Source organism: Podarcis melisellensis (assembly GCF_964234715.1).
Source record: "Podarcis melisellensis genome assembly, chromosome: 7".
NCBI classification, from domain to species: Eukaryota; Metazoa; Chordata; class Lepidosauria; order Squamata; family Lacertidae; genus Podarcis; species Podarcis melisellensis.
In genome coordinates this window covers 49,772,430-49,793,513 of record NC_138539.1, presented here as the reverse complement: position 1 = coordinate 49,793,513, position 21,084 = coordinate 49,772,430, and the positions used below count along the sequence as shown (strand labels likewise).

The window sequence follows — 21,084 nt, the reverse complement described above, 5'->3', positions numbered from 1 at the left end:
TTCAGTCATAGGACAAGACTTCTGCAAACAAATTAGATTTAACCAATCAGACAAATTGAATGAATTCTAAAAATTAGGAAACTTCTGATCCAAAATTATATTCTCCACTGGGTCTTTGATTTGATTCCTTGAACCCTAGCCAGTGTACAACACCTGAGGAGGACCCGTGGCCCAAGGAGCTCTACACAGTGGTACCTTGGTTTACGAACTGAATCTGTTCCGGAAGTCTGTTCTTAAACCAAGGCTTGCTTTCCCAAAGAAAGTAATGCAAAATGCATTAATCCGTTCCAGACTTTTAAAAACAACCCCTAAATCAGCAATTTAACATGAATTTTACTATCTAACAAGACCATTGATCCATAAAATGAAAGCAATAATCAATGTACTGTACTATAAAATAAAACAGTATTGTGGATGATAAAAATGAAAACTAAAAAAATTTATTACCTGCACTGATAGTCATTGTTTGGATGGGGGGGGGGCTTTTATCCATTTCCACAGTCACACAACCAATCAAACAGTAGCTGAACTGGGATCCCCACAGATCCCCACCCCCCAATGCTGCTGTGGGAAATGCTCCCTAGAGCAGCGGCATGGGGGGGCGGAGCTGCGCACCTGCAAATCAGCTGGCTGGCGGGCAAGCAGCTTCCCTCCCTCGTGGCTGCGGGAAACACCATGATGACTGCTTTCTCCACTGTCGGACAATGGAAGTGTGGCACTCAAAATGGAAGTGCACTCCCAAAAAGAGTTTGTTAACCAGAACACCTTCCAGTTTTGAAGTGTTTGTATTCCAAATTGTGAACTAGGCTGTTCGTAGACCAAGGTAACACTGTACAAACCACTTCCTCTCTCAAAGATCCCACTTATTTTAGGAAAACTGTGTGGAAATCTACACACTGGAAGCATAGGCGCTAGAGGTGTGGGGTGCCCGGGTGCTGGGTTCTCAGGGGCGCCAGACCGAGAGTCCGGGGCCCAAGAGTTGAGTCCAGAGAAGAGCCTGTCCGTCGGTCGGAGCGCCACGGTGGGCTCTTCTGCTACGGGCGGCTCTGCGCTGTGAGTTCGGAGACACTGAGGCAGCCGGCTCTGCCCTCCTGCTCACCTGGGACTGGACAACCTGGGGGGGGCCAGATCTTTGCACCCCAGCACCACATATGCTTAAGACTTGAAGTTAAGTTGAACTGACAGAAATTGACTGCAAAACTGCAGTCACAGCACAAGGGGGAAATATGTGCTATTAACAAAAATGTAGTTTCTGGAAGATCTGAAGTGTGAATGAGATCTTACCTCGGAAGTTCCCCGACGTGAAGATGAGCTGTCGGAAGGCCACAAACACCCCTCCTAGCACAAGAGAGAAAACGAGAGAACACTTAGCTTCTGAACAAGGTTCTTTATTATACTTTTATGATATTAATGCTCAACATCCCAGTCAACTTCACATCATTCATGATTTGCTCTAATATTTACATACTCAAAGAATTAGGTTATATTTATTTTCTCCAACGGCAGATACAGTGATTCAGTTCCAATTAAGCCAATGGGCCTAGCCTACTAGTAAATGAAGCCTAAGAGCCTGACCTTGTGTGCATTTCCTCCGAAGCAAGTCCAACTTAGTTCTACAGAACTTACTTCCCAGTAAGTGCACAACATTCCAGTCTATGTCAGTTTACACTCCAGTTTAATTAAACTGGTCTTGTAACACAATCCAGTGAATATACACTTTGAATAAAAGTATTCTCTCTTTTTCAGCAAGCCTGCTACTTGCCAAAGGGAACATTTAGAAGATACTTATTTTGTCTTACCAGTTTCTAAAAGTACCATACATAAAAACTCAAAACCATCTAAAAGAAGTAGAAGGTGGCTTGTAAAACCAGTAGTTGCAGATTTCATCTGACAACAGAGCGCATGAAAATCGCACTCAAATATGCTAGTTGACATGCAATGGGGCTTTTTGATCCGGTTTCCGTGGAAACTCAACTGCATCAATGAAAATAAACTACGGTAAAGATTTTATAGCACTATATTTGTAGGTTCTCTCTAATCTCTGCCCCTTCTTTATGCCTGACTCCAATATTTCTGTGGATTTCCTTGTTACAATATTCCATTTTTTTATTTTTACTGATCAACCCATCAGGAAAACAGGCACAAACTTTAAGCCAACTAGAGAGAAAGAGAAAGAGCTTCCATCTTCAGATTTGTTCCCATCCAAGCTATGGATATGAAAATGTGCATTTAGGATTATCCCAAGTCAGAATCTTCATTTTGTGTTTACATGGCTAGGGCCCCTAGGGCCAAGAACCCTAACTGGTCAGGAAGGAGAGAGCACATAAAGGTCACTGCTACGCTACAAACTTCACTGTTTCTAGCTAAGGTCCAATCTTGACACTCCTAACGAAGTTAATTATCCCAAGGTGAAATGTACTCTTTGTGTAAATAAACCCATTACTGAAGTGAGGTAATGGTTTGTTATCATGAAAACAAGCTCATTTAAATCTGCTCAGAAATAGAAATTTGCCAGGACTGTCTCTTTGTCCTCGATCTGGATCCAGCTCTTTGCGCTCACCAGTGGGAGCAAAGTACAATGCTAATTGCACCAAACAGGCTGTGGTCCATCTGTCGTTAAGAATGCTGTGGGTGGTTTTTTAACACACTGCTTTGATGCTAAAGATGGCATGAATAGACCAAGTCGACACAGTTTAGGATTTCTCCTTAGTATTTGAACAGTCTTATGTGCATCCCTCACCCACTTCACCGTAGAAATCAACGTTTAAAAAGGTACTTGCTTGGCCTCCATGGCAATAAACCAATTTCTCCCCACCCCAAAAAAACAAAAAGCCTGAGAGGAATCTTGCCCATCCACACTCCTGAGAAATGAAAGACACATACAGCACGCATAGCATTCCAATGCATTTCCCCAATGTAGAAGGCCCAGAAGAGCAGCTCAGGGACTCCTCAGCTTTCTTCATTTCTTGGCAGAGGAAAGCAGGCTCACGGCATTCCTAGTGCCTCCCATTTCCTGGATGGGAAGACCCTATCAGCTGGGTGGCGAAGTGGGGTGGATTTTCCATGGAAACTTTTCAGTTTCTTCAGTTCAATGCATGGATGCCAATTGCAAATACAATCGCAGCTTCAAAATTAGCTTCATTTACTAAATACAAGTAGAATAAACATGCAAAATTTGATCACCCTCTAGGGTGGCAGAAAATTCCACAATGCGAAAATCCAAACTACTCTAATTTCCATGGGACAATTCCCCCCCCCCCAAACCCAACATCACAGCAGCTGAGAAGTGGTTTCTGTGAACATCTCCTTCCCCCAGAGAAAGAGTTGTGACACGCAATTGCAGTAGTATATTAAGAAAAAGAGCAGGTGAGCTGAGCAGAGGGTGGGTGGCAAGTGAGAGGGAGACACCCTAGTTCATATTTGCAAAACTACCTTAAAATGGGTTCCATCTTAATTTCTTCAGGTCTCTGTTGCATTTACAGTGCCTGCTGTGATTGTGGTTGCTGCTGCTGTAGCAGTTTCCTACCACTTGTCCCTACAACTCTTATTCCCTTTTCCCCTTAGTCCTAGTGTCTGGCCAGAGATTTCTGCTTGAAGAACTGTACCCATAAAGGATCCTCTGCTAATGAAATTAAGGAAAATTCAGAAGTAAGCCCAAAGGCTAAAACAACCAAGCGCCTTCCAAAAAGGTCAAAGAGAAGCAGGTGCTGCTCACAAAAGAGGCAGTCCAGGTCTAAGATGCTCAAACCAGAAAATTAATGTCACGGCAAGGCCCCAAATTAGGTGCAAATACTTGTAACTGTCCTCTTTCAAGACACAAGAGTAATTCAAATCAACTGTCTCAAAACCTGTAATTCTTAATACTTATTGGCCTCATACAGATGCAGTGGATTACATAAACCATGGTTTACTGGCCCAGGAGCCTGCAAGCTCACATTCCCTTACTGGCTCCAGTGAAGCTATCTTAGTTTTTAAGGATACAATCCTGCACCCATGTACCTAGGAATAAACCTCGTTGATTCAATGGGACTTGCTTCTAAGAAGATAAGTATGTGATTCATAGACTCATAGAATCCTATAGTAGGAAGAGACTCTGAGGATCATCTAGTCCAACTGCCTGCAATGCAGGAAAATCCAGCTGTCCCATCCGGGGATCAAACCTGCAACCCTGGTGTTATCAGCACCATGCTCTAACCTACTAGCTATCCAGGCTCTGATTGCACTGTAATCCATAATTTGTCTGTGTCTGTCTGAATGTCAAGGGAAACTGGTTGAAGAAACAAGGAACTCTGTGGTGAAGCAGGGCATGTTAGGAGCAAGGGGTGTTGTGCGAGTTCCCAGGTTCATAAAGCATCATTTGTTGGGCTGGGGTAGTTATGTCTCAACTAGGCCATTGGGAGTTTTCCAAACTGACAGTTTTATGGGCAAAACATTTTGGGGAGGGACACTGTTAGGGTGTGACTCAGGGGGCTTGAATCCAAGGTCTTTTGCACCTGGCCCTGAATCTCCAGTCTCTTCTTAGCCTTAAAAAAAAACTTTTAAAATTGCATTGCTTTACAAGGCAAATTCTCCTCTGGAAGCTGACCTAAATTTGCATCTATAAATATAAATTAACATATGCAATTTGTATCAAGGGCCTGTGCACTGAGTCATGCCTTTGGGATTGGAAGCTACGCGATTTTACAAAGCTTATGTCTGCTAGTTAAAGGAACTTGTAAGAGGAACAGCAGCAGAAAGTCAAGGTGTACCACTTAAGAGACCGACTGTGCTTCGAAACACCACTTCCCTATTACATAATAAAAAAGGAAAAGATTTTCGTTCTGTCGTCTCATGTTCTACCGATTGAGCTACTGAAAGGTGATTTATCAGAGGTGCTTTTTACACACTTGGATCCTGGTCTCCAATTATTAACTTTTAACTCTATTTCAAAAAAAGATTCCATTTGGGGGGGGGGGCAAAGCACATTTAAAACCTCATTTCTGTAATGCACACACATATACCAATAGCAGGAAAGAAGCTCAAAAGTGGCAAGTGTGAAATTAGTCTATCACCTTGCTCAAAGGGGAGATATTTACATAACTTTATATTCTACGCATATCGTGCCTTTAGTGTCAGGAGTAAGGTCAAAGTAGATATTCAGCCACACACCCACACCCCTGGGCTCAAGATCAGGCAAAGCAAGCAGAAGCCATGAAGACCAAGATGCAAAAGTTGTCACGTCTCTCAAAAGATGACACAACACACGTGTTCCTCTTACTGAATAAAAAGTGTGATAATGGTGCATTGCTATAATTACATTAGAAATACAATAAGCAAAAGGATGCGTATAACAATAACTTTCCCACTGCACTCGCAAGTAATGGGGTTTCTGTGTCATTTTTCCATTTTTTCTCTAGGTGGCAGCAAGAGGCCAGATATGTCTGATCTCAGGACGATGCTGAACGTGGTCCCTGCACACAAGGTCTGCACTTTTTACCTGGTTATAGCCTAGCTGTCCTTTGGGACAAAGAAAAGAGAACAAGGCAGACCAATATATTTCTTAATGACACCAAACACTTCCTCTTCAAAGCAGAGCATAAGCAATGCCACAGTGCATCCTACACTAGAAAGAGACAGGCAAGTACATGCAGGATTCCATTAAAAGCCACACATGACAAATTCAGAGAGAGAGAAAATAGACTTTTAAAAAAGCAAACCAACGAATAAAATAGTAACTAATGCAAGAAACACACTTTTTTGGGGGGGGGTGCCAACCAGTGGGGAAATGTCCTGACAGTTCAAAATAAGCAGAAAAACAACTAAGTTAGGACCACTAAGTTTTACAACTTTTGCATACTCAAATCATCCTCACTTCTTTTTACTGAGCAGACACAGGACAAATATTTGCTATACAGCATAAAGTAAGTAAGAAAGATGATCAGAAACATCTATGAAATTGCCCAGGGTTACCATGACAAACCAGGCTTTCCAGACTGGGCTACGTCCATAAAGAAACACTTAGCCTGTATCATAGCACACCTTAAATCCTGACCGAACTCCCCCCCCCCCATGCATGTTGTGCCCAGCAACTTTAAGCAGGCGCATTTAGATTTTTTATTTCCGTTTTATTGATTACTGTATGTATGCAACTGACCGATTTGATTGGTTGATTAGATACAGTAATTCAGCTTCAGAAACAAATCCTTGAAAAGATACTAAGCCATGCACAGAGTCTTCCAAGTTTACAAAAGCTTTGCCTGTTAGGAAGAGATGCTGACTTACCACAAGCAACTAGGCTTGTGGCTGAAGTTGTAGCCGCAGTAGCAAAGAATAATACTTTTCCAACTCCCTTTGGTTTTAGAGGCCCACCTGTGTCACTGGAGCTTCAGAAAATACCCTTCCTGTCCTGCTCCCAGCAGTCAAGGAAACTTCCAAAGGGAAATGTTACTGCACAATTATTGTGAAGTTCTAGTTCTATAAAAACCTAGGAAACATTTTTATGAAACCGTTTTGGGGAAAAGAATATTATGGAAAGAATGTATTTTGGCAATACACAAACAGCAAGACACCTGCTAGTTCTCTTAAATGACACAATATGCGTCACTATACAATGGCTTACAGCAAGAGTATGCAGCTTGGAACAAAAGATGCATGTTTCTTCTTGCCTGTTGGGCAATCCCATTATTTATTACCACTGTAAAGTAGATCATTGATTACAAAGCTGTCACAGATGTTTTACCTGAACTTCAATTCTGGCATCATTGAACTAAACCCTGGCAAGTTTCTCTAAACACATTATTTCATCATCATCATCATCCCTCACTTCACTCAGGGCAGGTTACAGTTAAAACACAATATTAAAGCAGTACAAAACAACATATAATCACAGAAAAAGCTGGGCCCTCAAAAATATACATCTCAAGTGTCAAAAGCCAAAGTAAAGACGTGAGTCTTCAGCATTCACTGAAAGCTGTATAAATGAAGGTGTCAGGCAAATCTCTTCAAGGAGGGAATTCTACAACTTTGGGGCCACCACAGAGCATGCCCTTTCCAGGGGCACTCCTCCCCCCCCCATTGAGCTTGAGAGGGCATGGGAACTACCTCTCAGGTACTAAGATCAGAAGAGAGGGTTCTAATGGCCACAACAACAGAAACTTCTGCAAGCAGGAAGCCTTTGCACATATGGCTGAATGTGCAAAGACTTCCTTCCTAAAAAAGCATTCAGTCGTCAGGGAGCAAGGCTAGAAACAGCACCTGAAGATACAAAGGACAGAATTCAAACAAAATGAATTTCTCTTTGGGTTAGTTTTTTGCCAAGGAGATAAATATATAAGCAAGAAAAAGTACTGACCCCGTTATACCATTTCACCTATTCTGTTTTAGCAGTAGGCATTAGTTCACTGTATAGAGCATGTAGATCCCAGATATCAGAGCTTGGGAAAAACCTCCACCAAAGAGCTGCTGCCAGCCAAAGTAGACAATGCTAAGCTAGATGGATGAATAGTCTGACTTCATAGGAGGCATGGTTTCCATGTTCATATAGTGATTCTGTTCAAAACTGCTCAAGCAGCATGTTTCTCTCCACCACCCCTAGACAGTGGGGCATCTTGGAATTGTACAAGAAAGAGCTGCAGTTATTAGAGGCAGAACTGGTGGAGCAGTTCAAAGTAGCAAGAGAAAAAAGGAACAAATCTTGCATTTTTCTAAGGAATATTAAACGTGGAACCAGAAAGGGAATATTCAGAATTTGGAGGTAAGGGGAGGAGGGAAAGAAAAGACTGCCTAGCCCTAACCGTACAACTACACTAGAGCTAGCCAGAAAGACTTTTGCTAAATTCTCTCAACTCTGCCAAGAAAAAAATGACTGTTTTCTTTCATATATGTCATATTTTTAAATCTTGCTCCCCCTCACCCAAGACTCTGAGGCTTCGTCTGTTAAGGAAAGCTGCAGCGGCTTTCAGGCATTATTAGTCAGCAAACATTCTAAATCCGGAATCAGGATATGCACACACATAATTACTTTCCCCACAATCATCTACCCAGTCATTATCACCAATTAAAAAGAAATAAGGCCTTCAAAATTCTTTAAATAAAATAAAAAGATTGACAATTTAATAGAATTTTAAAGGGTTGTTTGTTTTTTGCTGTTGTTTTTAAGCACGATTTTACAATACATCTCTGTAACTGCTTTTTCCAATTCAGCCATCTTAATCAGATAACATAAAGGCCTAGTCACTGGAGGCTTCCAGTTCATGGTGGTTGTTCAAGATCTAAGCAGAGAGGCAGATAATATCTAATTCGTTGGATACTTGATACCTCTCAGTCACTAAGGATGGCCACAGTTAAAACTTCCTTTTAGATTCTGAATACAACCAGAGAAAGAAATGCCAGACTGAGAGCCCAGATCACACCTGATTACTTCAACCCAACCTGATTACTACAACCCAAATGTCTACTACAGAGAACAGCTGTGCACTCCATGCAGCAATACATTTGCTACAAACACACTGACGCTTCCTGGAAACACATTAAGGGTGTGGAACATACATGTGCACTATCATGCCAATAAGTGCACATCTGGATAGCCCAGTCTAACCAGGACTTCTAGGCATGATTACAGGTACGTAACATTACACACCCATTCATACTTTCTTTTCCTGTAGGTGTATTCTAGTCAGTTCTTTAGCCCTTATATGAGCTTGTTGATTAAGAAAAGTTGCATTTATTACAGTTGCATTTGGGGTTTTTTTTTTTGCATAGCAGTAATGCCAGGGGTAGAAAACAATCACCCAAGAAGAAACTGCAGGTTTCTCTCCCCCCCACCCCACCCCATACATACATACATATATAGTGTAGTGGCCATGGAATTTGCATTGCTGTTCTGAAGCCCAATTCACGCTGGCCAGACTTGAGTCAACAACTTATTTCATTCAGCTGACAGAAGTTCCCTTATATGTAGAGAACAGGTCATACAACACATTTGCCATGAGGCAAGGCTGCCAGTTTGGCATGCAGAAAGACAGACCTCCAAAAACCTGAGCATCCTTTAAAAAATAGCCTTAGTTCAGTAAAGATATGGCTAAGTGCCTCAGGATTGCTAAACATGACTAAGATTAAAAACAAAACAAAAAAGTACTTGGCAATATTAACAATGGGGGAGCACCAGTCATACCTTCCTCTGCGAATGGCCTCCACCATTTGAAGAGTCATAGGTAGTGCTGGATCAGAAAGACCCAGATCCAAATCCCCAGTTAGTCATGGAGCTCCCTAAGTGGCCGTAAATTCTTTCTCACCCTAATCTACCTTGTGAGGATATAAGGAGGAGCCCAATGAATGACCCTCGGTGGCAGTGGAGATGGATGAGCTACAAAAATATGATACAAAAGCAAGGGCCTTCACACTTGAATGAAACAAAGCCAAGCACAGCCTTTAAAATGCATAAGGATTTTAAAATTCTGCTAACTTTTCTGTAGTAAATCAGCAAGCACAGAAGTTATTAGAGATAGAATACAGAGGCCATTTTACCATCTTCCAATGATTTGGTGGCCTGGATAGGTCGGCCATGCCAGGGCGATTCATGCTCTAGTAACTCTTGGTTGGATTAATATGTGTTATATGTGGGACCACACCAGTCAACCACCTGGAAGTTTTGGTTAGTGTAGAATTTGGCCATCAGAATTCTTACGGTTACAACCACAGCACTCATATCTTCTGAAAGTACAGTGGTACCTCTGGTTGCGAACGGGATCTGTTCCGGAGCCCCGTTTGCAACATGAGCAGAATGCAACCCACCTCTGTGCGGGCGCAGGTCGCGATTCATCGCTTCTGCGCATGCACGTGACGTCATTTTGAGCATCTGCACATGCGGCGAAACCCGGAAGTAACCCTTTCCGGTACTTCTGGGTCGCCGCGGGACGCAACCTGAAAGGATTTAACCTGAAGCAAATGTATGAAGAGGTATGACTGTATTACAAAGACTAGCATATTCTCAAGAGCACAATTTAAGGTGCTGGTTTGTAACCTTTTTAAACAGAGATATGTTATGTAGTAACAAAGCAGAGGACACTTTTTGTGGTGGTGCCCCAACTGTGAAATGCTTTCTCAAAGGAGACACATCTGATGCCAACATTTTTAATGCCAGATTAAGACTATTACATTCCTATTTGCCCAGGAATGTTAGATGGTCATAAATGTTATTCTTTTCTTCTACTATCAATGTTTCTTCACATATGTTATATGTATTTGTTGTGTAAATGGTTCTCACACTTTTGTATATTGCCCTGGAATGTTCTCATGCAAGGCGGTTAAGAAATATCTGAACACAATTTCCTTTTTTTGTCTTTTTCCTGGTGACCAGTTGTTTGCCTGTAAACTCCAGGTGGCCCTGCCAAGTGAGGTGTGGCTGGTGGCTACAAGGGAGAAAGACTTTTGTTGCTGGGATCCTATATGTGAATGTTCTTCCTAGATGGGATTGCTTGGTTTCCAATAGTTTAGCAATACTGGAGGCTGCCCAGAGAATGTCATTATTGAGCAGCATATTAATATGGCAAATAAATAAAAGGTCTGCCACAAAACATATATTAAACCAATATGGGTAGCATGGAAGTTTCAACTCACCGGTTGTAAAGATTCTTCTTGCCTCCTGCTTTGGCTCTGCCGACTGATGAATGACCGTGTTGACACTTTATAATGGTTCAACAAGCAGATGATCACCACTATCATAACAGTTATAACCACGATTATGATGATGATCTGAACAAACTCTAGTTCAGCTGTGGGAAAAGAAAGAGAAAGAAAGTGTCACTCTAGGATAGATAAGGAGTGTTAAAAAAAGAGGAAGGTGAAACTGCAAGCTGATACCCAAAATAATCTATTTGTTGATGCACGTATATTGCTCAATAAAGTTTTTTCTACAGCAAAAAAAACTGATCCCAACACACTATTTCAGGGTTGAAATAGCTTTATTTTTCCTCTCTGGAAAACACATTTCAGAATAACAAAATCTGCAAACTGGAAAGGCTAAATAATTATGCCTTTTCCCTATCTGAGGATTCCCTCTTCCCTCAATGTCTAAAAAAAAAGATTCTCTTCTGATTTTCATGAGTGACACAGCACAGCAAAAAAATTCAATATAAATCATCCCCGCCGCCACCTTAAACATCATTTTTAAGCCTCCAAGTTAATTGATGAAGGAGAGCTCTACATAAAAAAATGCAGCAACAAATCAAGTTGAGATGCTTTTTAAAAAACTTCTTGCATAATCTAGAAATACAAATCTTCTTTCACTTTCAGTATGTCATATTTGGAAGTACACAGTGAACCGATTGCAAGGTAAGCTAATATCCTGGGTGAAAACATCCTTCAAGAAAAAGAAGTGTTTAAGTAACAACATCCTTCCTATTATTGCAATCAATTCAAGTAACTCGTCATCCAGGGGGATAGGAAGAAACCTGAACAAAATTGATAAATGAAGCACTGCTGTGCTGTCCTACCATCCTGCTACATAAAGCTTTCTATAGAAGGTTCACATATAGACCAAAGACAGGTACTAGAAGGCATTCACAGTAGGGATTCCTATCCAGCTGGAAGTTTGACATGTGCCCAGAGTCTATTTTCATTAAGCTTGCAGAGAAATAATGATAAAAGTCCACCCACTTTTGGTTCTGGCCCTAAATTAGCTAGTCCTGGCCAAAAACCCCTTTGTAGAGAAATGGTTTTCCATTCCTACATACAGATGGTGACCATTTTGTGCAGGGGTTCCATTCCTTGCCCTCACGCACATCGGCGGAGCAAGCAAAAGCCTGTTCAATCCTGTTACGCCTTCGTTTTGGACCAGAAAGCCCCAAGCATCAGCGGTCATCCGTCAATTGGATGAGCACAAAATGGTCCCCATCTGTACATAACACACTGATTTCTCCAACCTTAATGATGAGCAACATAATAACTTAAAGGTCCTTTAAGAATCCAGAAGTTACAAGCACAGGACGCTCCAGAATTATAAGGACGGCTGTGCCACTGCCCACTTACCAGAATCCTGAAATAAGTAATCGTTTATCTATATCTAGTCTCCCATTAATATTACCACCATCAACACCACCACAGTAACAGTTCAATAAATGAAAAATGTAAGGGGAAGCTTAAATAACCAGAAGGATTCCTTTGAAGAAGAAGAACACCCTGAATATGTAAAGCTTTCATTAAAGAAAAAAGGAACAAGGACTGACTTTCCTTGGCTCATACAGGATTGATTGTGTGTGTGTGTGTGTGCGCGCGCGTGTGTGCAGTGAAACCATGGTGATGAGAGATTAACCTAGAAAGTCACTGTAGTTTTACAAAGTCGCAATGCCCATAAAATGTCTTAAAGATTAAAGAAAACGCCCCAGGGTATTACAAATGTTTTCCTTTTGGAAGACATGATAATTGCTTTACACGCCTCAGATTCAATTAATGCATCAATTAAAATTATGGCACTTTGGGACAAACTTGTCACATCATTAATCTTGAAGGTTCACACCTTTAGCCATTCAAATTAACAGGAAAAACACATCAATGACAGAATAATGTACTTGTTTGTACGTGCAAGAATGAAAAGGTTTTCCTTCCATTCAGTTTCCTGTTTACAGCAAATACAAATCAAACTTCAAATATGCATGGCAAACTACAGTGCTGGACTAAGACCTGGGAGACCAGGGTTCGAATCCCTACTCAGCCATGAAGCTCACTGGTACCCTTGGGCCAATCACAGTTTCTCAGCCTAACCTACCTCACAGGGTTGTTGTGCAGATAAAATGAGGAGGGGGGAACCATATACACCACTTGAGCTCCTTGCAGGAATGGTGGGATATTAATGAAATTAATAATATTTACAATTCACATCTTGAATTGAATATAAAGATTAAGTCATATTTCAGCTAAAGCATGCCTTTGGTTATTTTCATTGGCTATACAGTCATACCTCTAGTTGCGTTAGGTTCATGTTGTGGATTTTCGGGCTGCGAACGCGGCAAACCCGGAAATGTATCCTTCCGGGTTTCACTGTGCGCACACGCATAAAACTGTTCTGTGTGCTTCGCGCATGCGGAGTATTCTGCGCGCTTTGTGCACACGCAGAAGCACTCTGTTGTGTCACACACACACACACACACACACAGAAGCAGCACTCTACTTACTGAATTTTCGGGGTTCGAACGGCACCCCGGAACAGATCGCGTCCATAAGTAGAGGTACCACTGTACTGGCACAGCAATGGCAAAACAAAGCCAGAAATGTATTTTAAAAGTATGTATTAACTAACATTTTAATGATCCAGAATCTCTCACGCATATGAGATTATGTCATCCACAAGCATAATGGTTGACACTTGGGTATCTTTAGCATGGCAGAAATTCAAAGAAAAGGCAAGATGATAATTCAGCCATTTCTAAAGCTAAGTGCACAAAAAGATGAATAAGAGTACACCACAATTCCTATTCTTAAAGCTTTGGCTAGGCAGAAGGTGGAAAATGTAGTTATTTTTTTCTCCCTCCAAACTCCCTTTTCCAATCATTGGGAGAGGGTTTTAAGATTAACAATCAAGATTTTGAAATAATCAAGATGTCTCACCTCCACAAGAATAGAGAATGTAGAAAGTGGATTAGTGGTAGAATCTAACGACACCTGCCATACAAGGACATGCATTCCAAGACTGTGCACAAAATCTTACCATTTTTCTGCATGCCGTGAGAATTATTCACAGTCTAAGGGAGGATTAAAAGGACCTCACTATGCAACTGAAGAAAACAGAAAATTTCCTTTTCTGCTTCCCTAGTTGCTCCCTCATTATGGCTATAAATAAGGCAAAGTACAAATATTTTTAATTCAACCAGTGAGTTTCCCACTGCTGCTACCTCAAACTTCACATGCATCAGTCAATATGTTAGTTTATACTCAGGTCACTGCTGCAGCTGTTATTGACAACAGGGTACAAAAAAATCCTTGATTTCTGTGCCCTGTGTCCTCGTCCACCATGCCTCCCCGACCTAGTAAGAGGGCACAAGTTTTAGGCTTCAAAAGCAGCAGCCTAACTATTTCTCAACCACAGGACCCCTGCAGGCCGATTACTTGAGAGGCCAATAACCCAAGTACTTAATTGGCCCAAAGATATTTTATTACTGTGTCAATTGAGCAGCAGTTGTGAAAGAGCAATGTGCAAAATAAGTAATGTTGATTTAGGCTTTCCTAGAATGCGGTGATGGCTGGAATGACGTTATTTCTGCATCTGCCAAAAGCAGAGACTTCTAAATTTAATCAAGGGCCCTGAACATTTTTACAGAAGGCCAGTTCCTCTTTTCCTATGAATGGTTATTTTGAAAACAAAAAGTCTGAAAATATGCAAGCAAAATCTGATAAACAAGAACATTTTAAGAGGCAAAAATGAGATAAATAAAAGTATGTTAAATATGTGCATGTGCAGAAAAGGAGAGCTCAGAAGTGCGTCCTACTGTGTTCAGTGGGATTTGCTTCCAAGTAAGCATGTATAGCATTGCAGCCCAAGTGAGCCATAATCAGACCCTTTTGATCAACAGGATGTGGGTTGATTTCCAAAGACACATCTTTAATTGCAGCATAGTTTCACAACTTTAACAGCAGTGTAGCTTCAAAGTCTGGGCTCTCTCCCCACATCCATATCACATCAGATCAGTTGTGTCTGCATTCCAAAACCCAGCACTGGGGATTATTTCCACAAGGTGAAGGAAAACAATTTTAATACAAAGGCTTCATCTTGGCTAACACACTTATTTGCATACATAATTATAATATCCCCCCCAATAATTTTTAACTCTTAATGAAAGCAAAACATCTTAAGAGTCTTCAGTTTATATAATGGCAAGTGCTACTGCAAGAGAATAGATCAATAGTACTAGTGAAGACACATTTATTGCTATTTACATAGGATATAAAAGTATGCCTGGTAGTATTTATCCTACTTATTTTGATGTCTCTGGGGTCATATAAAACCAGCATGAAAAGGCAAAATTAAAAGCACAAGCCTCCAACCTTTGTACATATAATAGTCACACATGTGAAACACTTCTATCACTATAAAGTGGAAACCAAAATAAGAGGCATATCCCCCACTCTTCAGTATCTAATGCTGACTTGTGCCACAGTCTTGTACACCTCAGTCTACCTCACCGCCCCAGTTCTATACAGATATGATCTCCACCTGCAAGCATGTATTTAAAACAAAAGCATTTCAATTGCCCTGACCATGACTATCATCCATACATACATACTTGAACTAAATGGAATGTCTATCTGAGCTAGACATGAACTGGATTGGCTGTAAATTAACCGGGGGTTTTTTTTGGGGGGGGGGGGGCTTTCTATGTTAGGTGCTTGAGTATGGATAGTCATAAAATCTCCCTGAGAGAAATAGTAACAACAGCAAAAATCCTAGACCCATTACACAGAGTATACTAGAGAAAGTAAAACAGAAAGTGGGTAGGCAGGAAGATGATTAAGGGTTTAAGGCGAAGAGAAAGAAAAATAACTTGGAGACAAAATTAAACTATGAGCTTGGGGGGGGGGGGAGTCTAGAATACCTCCTTCCAAAACCAGGTCTTTCAACTGAGCATCCTTCAGTGTTGTACTGTTAAGCTGGTCAGTGGACATAATCGTGTCCTCCTCCGCTGGGAAAGGAGCGCGTCGGGCATCGCCTTGGGCTCCCTGCAGCAGCCAGGCAGCGTCGTCGCGAGTCGTCCAGGCGGGTGGGGGGGGGGGTTGGGCTGGCCGCGTCTCTCCCTCGGCAGGCAGGCGAAAGCGGCCGGCGCTCCTAGACACAACTCCGTCGGGGCGGCTCAAACCGCAAGCGGAGGCGCGCGCCGCCCGACAAGGGCCCGCCGAAGAGAGCGCACGAGCGCCGCGAAGCGGGGGACTCTTCTCCGAGGCCTCTCATGCTTCCCGGCCCGAGGCGAAGCCCCTGGAGAGGCTCCTCCGGGCCTCGCTCCACGCCACCGGCTGGGGCACCGAAGCACCCGCAGGGAAAAACGCGGAAGGGGGCGACCCTGCGTAAAGGCGCATGGCGCAGCGCGCTCGGGGATTTCGAAAGCTGTTTATTTTATTTTTTAAAAAGTTTAAAAAGGAAGGAAAATCATAGAAAAAGAAAACGTCAATCTATTAATCCCGACTGGGTGTCCTAATTCCATATATATACGGAGCTCCATATTACCCATGAAAAAAAATTAATATGGCCTAATTAAAAAGCTTGAGGAGGAAGAAGGGGAGGATGAGGGCGAAGGGTGGGGAGAAAGCCAAGGAAGACGCCGCTCTTACCAACTTCCCGCACCCAACTGCTCCTCCGCCGCGGCTGCTGCGCTCTTTAAACCAAGCCCCATGGACACTGTGGAGGCTTCTAATTCTTCCGCATTTCTGCTCCAGCGCGACGTGCGTCACTCCGTGCCCAAAACGCGGCCCTCGCCGCCGCGGCCGCCGCTTGACTCAGGAGGCTCCGCTGGGCTCCCTCCCCCGCCCAGCCCAGGCTCCGGCTACTATTGGAAACGGCGCACACGTGCTCTCTCCAGCTGAGCTCTGCTCTCGGCGGCGGCGGCGGCACCACACACACACACACACACACACGGCGCTGCCAGTGCCGTCCCGTGTCACAAGAGCCTCCTTGTCTCGGTTTCCCCTCCGCCCGCCAGCAACACCGTACTTTGAGTACATGAAGGTTACAGTATGCCGCCCTCCCGCCTCAGTCCCCACCCTGATCTATAGGAAACGCCGGTATGGAGATGAGCAGGGCCTGGAGGCTAATCTTCCCTCGGTGTGGTACGCGCACTGCCAACTCTTGACGCAGGCATCTGCCTCCAAGGCTCTGTCAAGTGAAATACTTAGTGGGGCGGCGAGGGAAGGGGGGGAGCGTGCCTGTGTGTTATCAACGGGATTAGGCTTAATGGGTCTACACCGCGGTAAAAATGTTCCAGCTGATTCTCCTCTAGAAAAGGAGGTGATTGCAGGGATGTGGGTGTTTTAACACATGGCGCTCGGTTTGTAAATTCTGGTCACAATTAAGCTCTTTCCACATGTAGCTAAGATTCTTCTCCTTTCCCTTTCCCACATCTCTAATCCAAATGAAAAACCAACACTGAAAAAATGTATACTGACATACATTTTTTCAAATAGCTTTCTTCCACATCCTGTTTTGCATTGTTCCAGAATGGGTTGGAACCATGATAGCCCTGGATTCAAATCACCGCTCAAACCCAGTAGCTACACAGGAGTTGTGTGATTTATTTATTTTTTAAGAAGCTGGTGATGTCTACATGGTCTTGAGCTCCTAGCAGAAAGGACAGGATGCAAAGTGATGAGCAAACATTGACAAGTGAAAAAATAACAATACAACCCCTGTGTATAGTCACCTCCAGGCTTTAAGTATTTTGCAGGACATAGTTGCATACTGTATCAGAATACTTGCATATCAGAAATGTAGATGCAACTAAATTGGGGATTAAAGTGCTCTGACAAAAACAAATCCTTTTTTAAAAAAGGACTTTATGCAGTTAAAAAGTGACAAGGAAATACACTAAAAACTGTGGGATAATGATAGATGGGAAGGTGTATAATCTGCTCACAAACAAATTGGGATAAATGTTCATTGTTATTTAATCTCTGCAAATAAATCAGAACAAATGCTCAATAAATAGTGAATACCATATAATCTTGGCATAAGTTTTGTGCAAGCACATCAGGATGAATGTTGAATGAAGAGATAATCTAGAGGTGCCTAACATCTACTCAGAAGAAAGACCCATTAGGTTCAGTGACACTTGCTCTCAAGTAAACTGTACTGCCTGCAGCCTGAAAGGCATTCTTAGGGCCGTTCTAAACCTCAACCTGATAGAGCTACCATTTGTTTGTTACCTTTTTACTAGCAGACAAAGCCAGTAAAGCCAGACAATATTCAGAAGTAAAAAAGGTAAAGGTACCCCTGCCCATACGGGCCAGTCTTGACAGACTCTGGGGTTGTGCGCCCATCTCACTTAAGAGGCCAGGGGCCAGCGCTGTCCGGAGACACTTCCGGGTCACATGGCCAGTGTGACATCGCTGCTCTGGCGAGCCAGAGCTGCACACGGAAACACCGTTTACCTTCCCGCTGGTAAGCGGTCCCTATTTATCTACTTGCACCCGGAGGTGCTTTCGAACTGCTAGGTTGGCAGGCGCTGGGACCGAGCAGCGGGAGCGCACCCCGCAGCAGGGATTCGAACCGCCGACCTTTCGATCAGCAAGTCCTAGGCGCTGAGGCTTTAACCCACAGCGCCACCTGTGTCCCTATATTCAGAAGTACTGTATGCCAAAATGCCACATTAAGAAGAAACATTTAGGGAACTGGTGGTAGTGGCTTTTTAGAAATGCTCTTACTTAAGATGGCAAGTTTAAGCTCCAGGTTATTGGTACACGAGTACTTCCACGGTGGAAGCCAAAGCCCTTCGTGCTTTTTAGAGGGTACATTGCTGAAACAGAGGAAATGCATCACCCAAAAGGGGAAAATATGTACATGAAACTTACACATGCTAGCCTCATTTCTGCATATACAGGCAACAACTGATTTACATGCATCCAACTGACAAGCAACTCCGCACATGTGCATCACGGTAATATGGCCAGAAAAGGGGATGGAGGGGCTTAGGCACACTGCCGTCACACGCGATGACCCAGAACGCAAACCCCGCCCCACAATTTGGGGCTTGTGTGTACTGTAAATGCAAATTTAGAAACAATTAGTATTGATTTAAATAGATGTATAATCTTAGCATAGCGGAAAAACCTGTGCCAGGTGGCTGCTCAGTCTGCTGGCCAGGTGCTAATTGATGATGGGCAACTTCAAGGCCCATCTTCTTCTTTCTTAGTATTATTCATCTTTGCATCAGAATGGTACCAGACAGCTCTTCTAAGAGAGGGGTCTCCTCTATAAAACAGACCATCCTAGGCAAATATTTTATGTACAGAATTTATTCATACCCCTCCTTCCCTGCCAAAGGAGTCTAGTTGCATTCTTGCTCTGAGTCAGGAACACAAAACATCTACTTCAAAAAGCAGAAGACGGTTAGTGAGCCCTGGACACCATGCAAGTAGCACCCAATGTGTCTGCCTCAAAAGAGACAGAAAAAATCCATGCACAGGCAGGGCATGGGAATATCCAAAATGAAAATCCTGAAGCAGAACCAGGTACTGTACAACTTGAGTGACAGAAAAAAACTGGATATAGGAAACAACATATCAAAAGCAAATCCTCTACCAGACGTATTAAAGCTGAGCTGCTTACACAGTGCTGGATGATGACAGAAAGTTATGACTTCTAGGCAGGACAGGACAGTACCAAGAACATTTCACCATGCATGGTTTTCTATATATTATCCTTGGTTAGCATACTGTGCTGTTTTGAAAGGACCTACATAGCATTATGACATTTTATTTCCCAGCCAGTAGTATGAGGCGGACAGGACATATTCATCGGCAAATTTGTTCCAAGTACAAAGACTTTGGTGAACCTGCAAGAGATAGCTCACAAAGTAGAGGGTACAGTGTTTCCTATGAAGACTAGGTTTCTAGGCTTCTAGGTTTCTTTCTGCCATGAAAAGACAAAGGGTTTTGTTTGAATGGCAACTTCATAAGTCATATGCAAGAGCTAGAGAAAAATAAACAAAATCTGAACTCTATAATATCAGCCAATGTGTACTGTGGGTGACACGGCCTTGCTTTTTGTTGTAAGACTGGTACTACGGGTAACATGGTAGGCCTTTGGTAGTTTTGTGTTAAGGCAGGGATTTTTTTTTTAATGGAAATTGGGTCAGACAAGTACACACCTGCAAGAATGCAGAATGAATTAATAAAGTTGTGTGGCCAAATTTTGAGGGAAGACGCAGTTGTGAAGGCTAATACTTCCATGACATTTTTAATTTTAGTAGATGAAAGAACAGAAATTTCTGAAATAGAACAACTGTCTATAGGTGTTGTGAAAGAAAGTGATAGGAATGCATCTGTACATGAGGAATTCCTGGGGTTTATTTCAATATAAGACCAAACTGCAGTAGGCATAACCAACACAGTTTTACCTGCTGATTTTGGAATAGATCTCAATAAGGTAGTTGGACAAGGATACAACAGACATTCAACCATGGCAGGAAAATAAAATGGGGTTCTAGCACAAAACTATCCTCAGGCAGCCTTTGTCCACTGCTCATCCCATAGACATCATCTTACTGTAAATGAACTAAACAGTGTAAGTGATGTGTGCAATGCTGTTGGCATAATTAAAACCATTATGAAATATTTCCATGGGAGCATCCACAGATGACATCTAGTACCCAAACTACCAATGCTTTGTGAAACATGGAGCCAGAAATCAAGAGTATCTCTTCACATGCAGATAGTTACTCAAATATCACAACTCAAGCAATTTGCAGGATCGAGCAACACCAAGAAAAAAACAAATTTCAGGCCAGTATGTATGTATTTATCTAATTTATATACCTGCCCTTCATCCGAAGATAACAGGGTAGTTCATAATATAAACTTTTATCATAGACATCCACTTTTACTGTTTGTCTTGCGATTGTAAGCAAAGATTCTTCAATGTCAGAACCAGTCAACCAAGCACTGGAATCTGTAAAGTTAGGTGCAATTGAAATGAAAGAACATATACAAAAGTTGCTGGGGATAATTTAATAGCACAGGGAAGCATAATAGAGAACAAGAAACTGGCAGATGAAGTGGCCAGTTCAAAGCACCTAAACAAGACAAGTCAGTCCCCCAACCAATCCACAGAAGAGTTATACCAGTGGTCCATCTACATTCCCAACCTGGATTCATTTATTACCTCACCAAGGGATTGTTTTAGTCATGAAAACTAGCCTGCTTACAGTTTACTGAAACTACATCCATCTCAGAAGTACCACACTGAAGGAAAACTTAAAAACTTGCAAGTCCATGTCAATGTCATTCAGGAACTGTACAAATTTGAAAGCTTTAGGGATGAATCCGTCACTTGGTATGAATTATAGGGAGAAGGAAATACACCCATCATCTTGTGACTTATGCAATATGAGCCTTACTGAACCATTGGAC

General features: G+C 42.4%; 1 protein-coding gene across 7 annotated transcripts in view; it reads right to left on the bottom strand.

Moving 5' to 3' along the window:
• Positions 1-21,084, bottom strand: part of LDLRAD4 (low density lipoprotein receptor class A domain containing 4) — a 261,071-nt gene that overhangs the window by 1,848 nt on the left and 238,139 nt on the right. For 5 of the 7 annotated variants that reach the window (XM_081919355.1, XM_081919354.1, XM_081919353.1 and 2 more), the window contains 2 exons: positions 10,597-10,751; positions 1,285-1,338 (listed from right to left, as the gene is read on the bottom strand). In XM_081919355.1, the coding sequence (XP_081775481.1) occupies positions 1,285-1,338; positions 10,597-10,751 (209 nt within the window). The other 2 variants (XM_081919359.1, XM_081919357.1) reach the window with 2 other exon arrangements.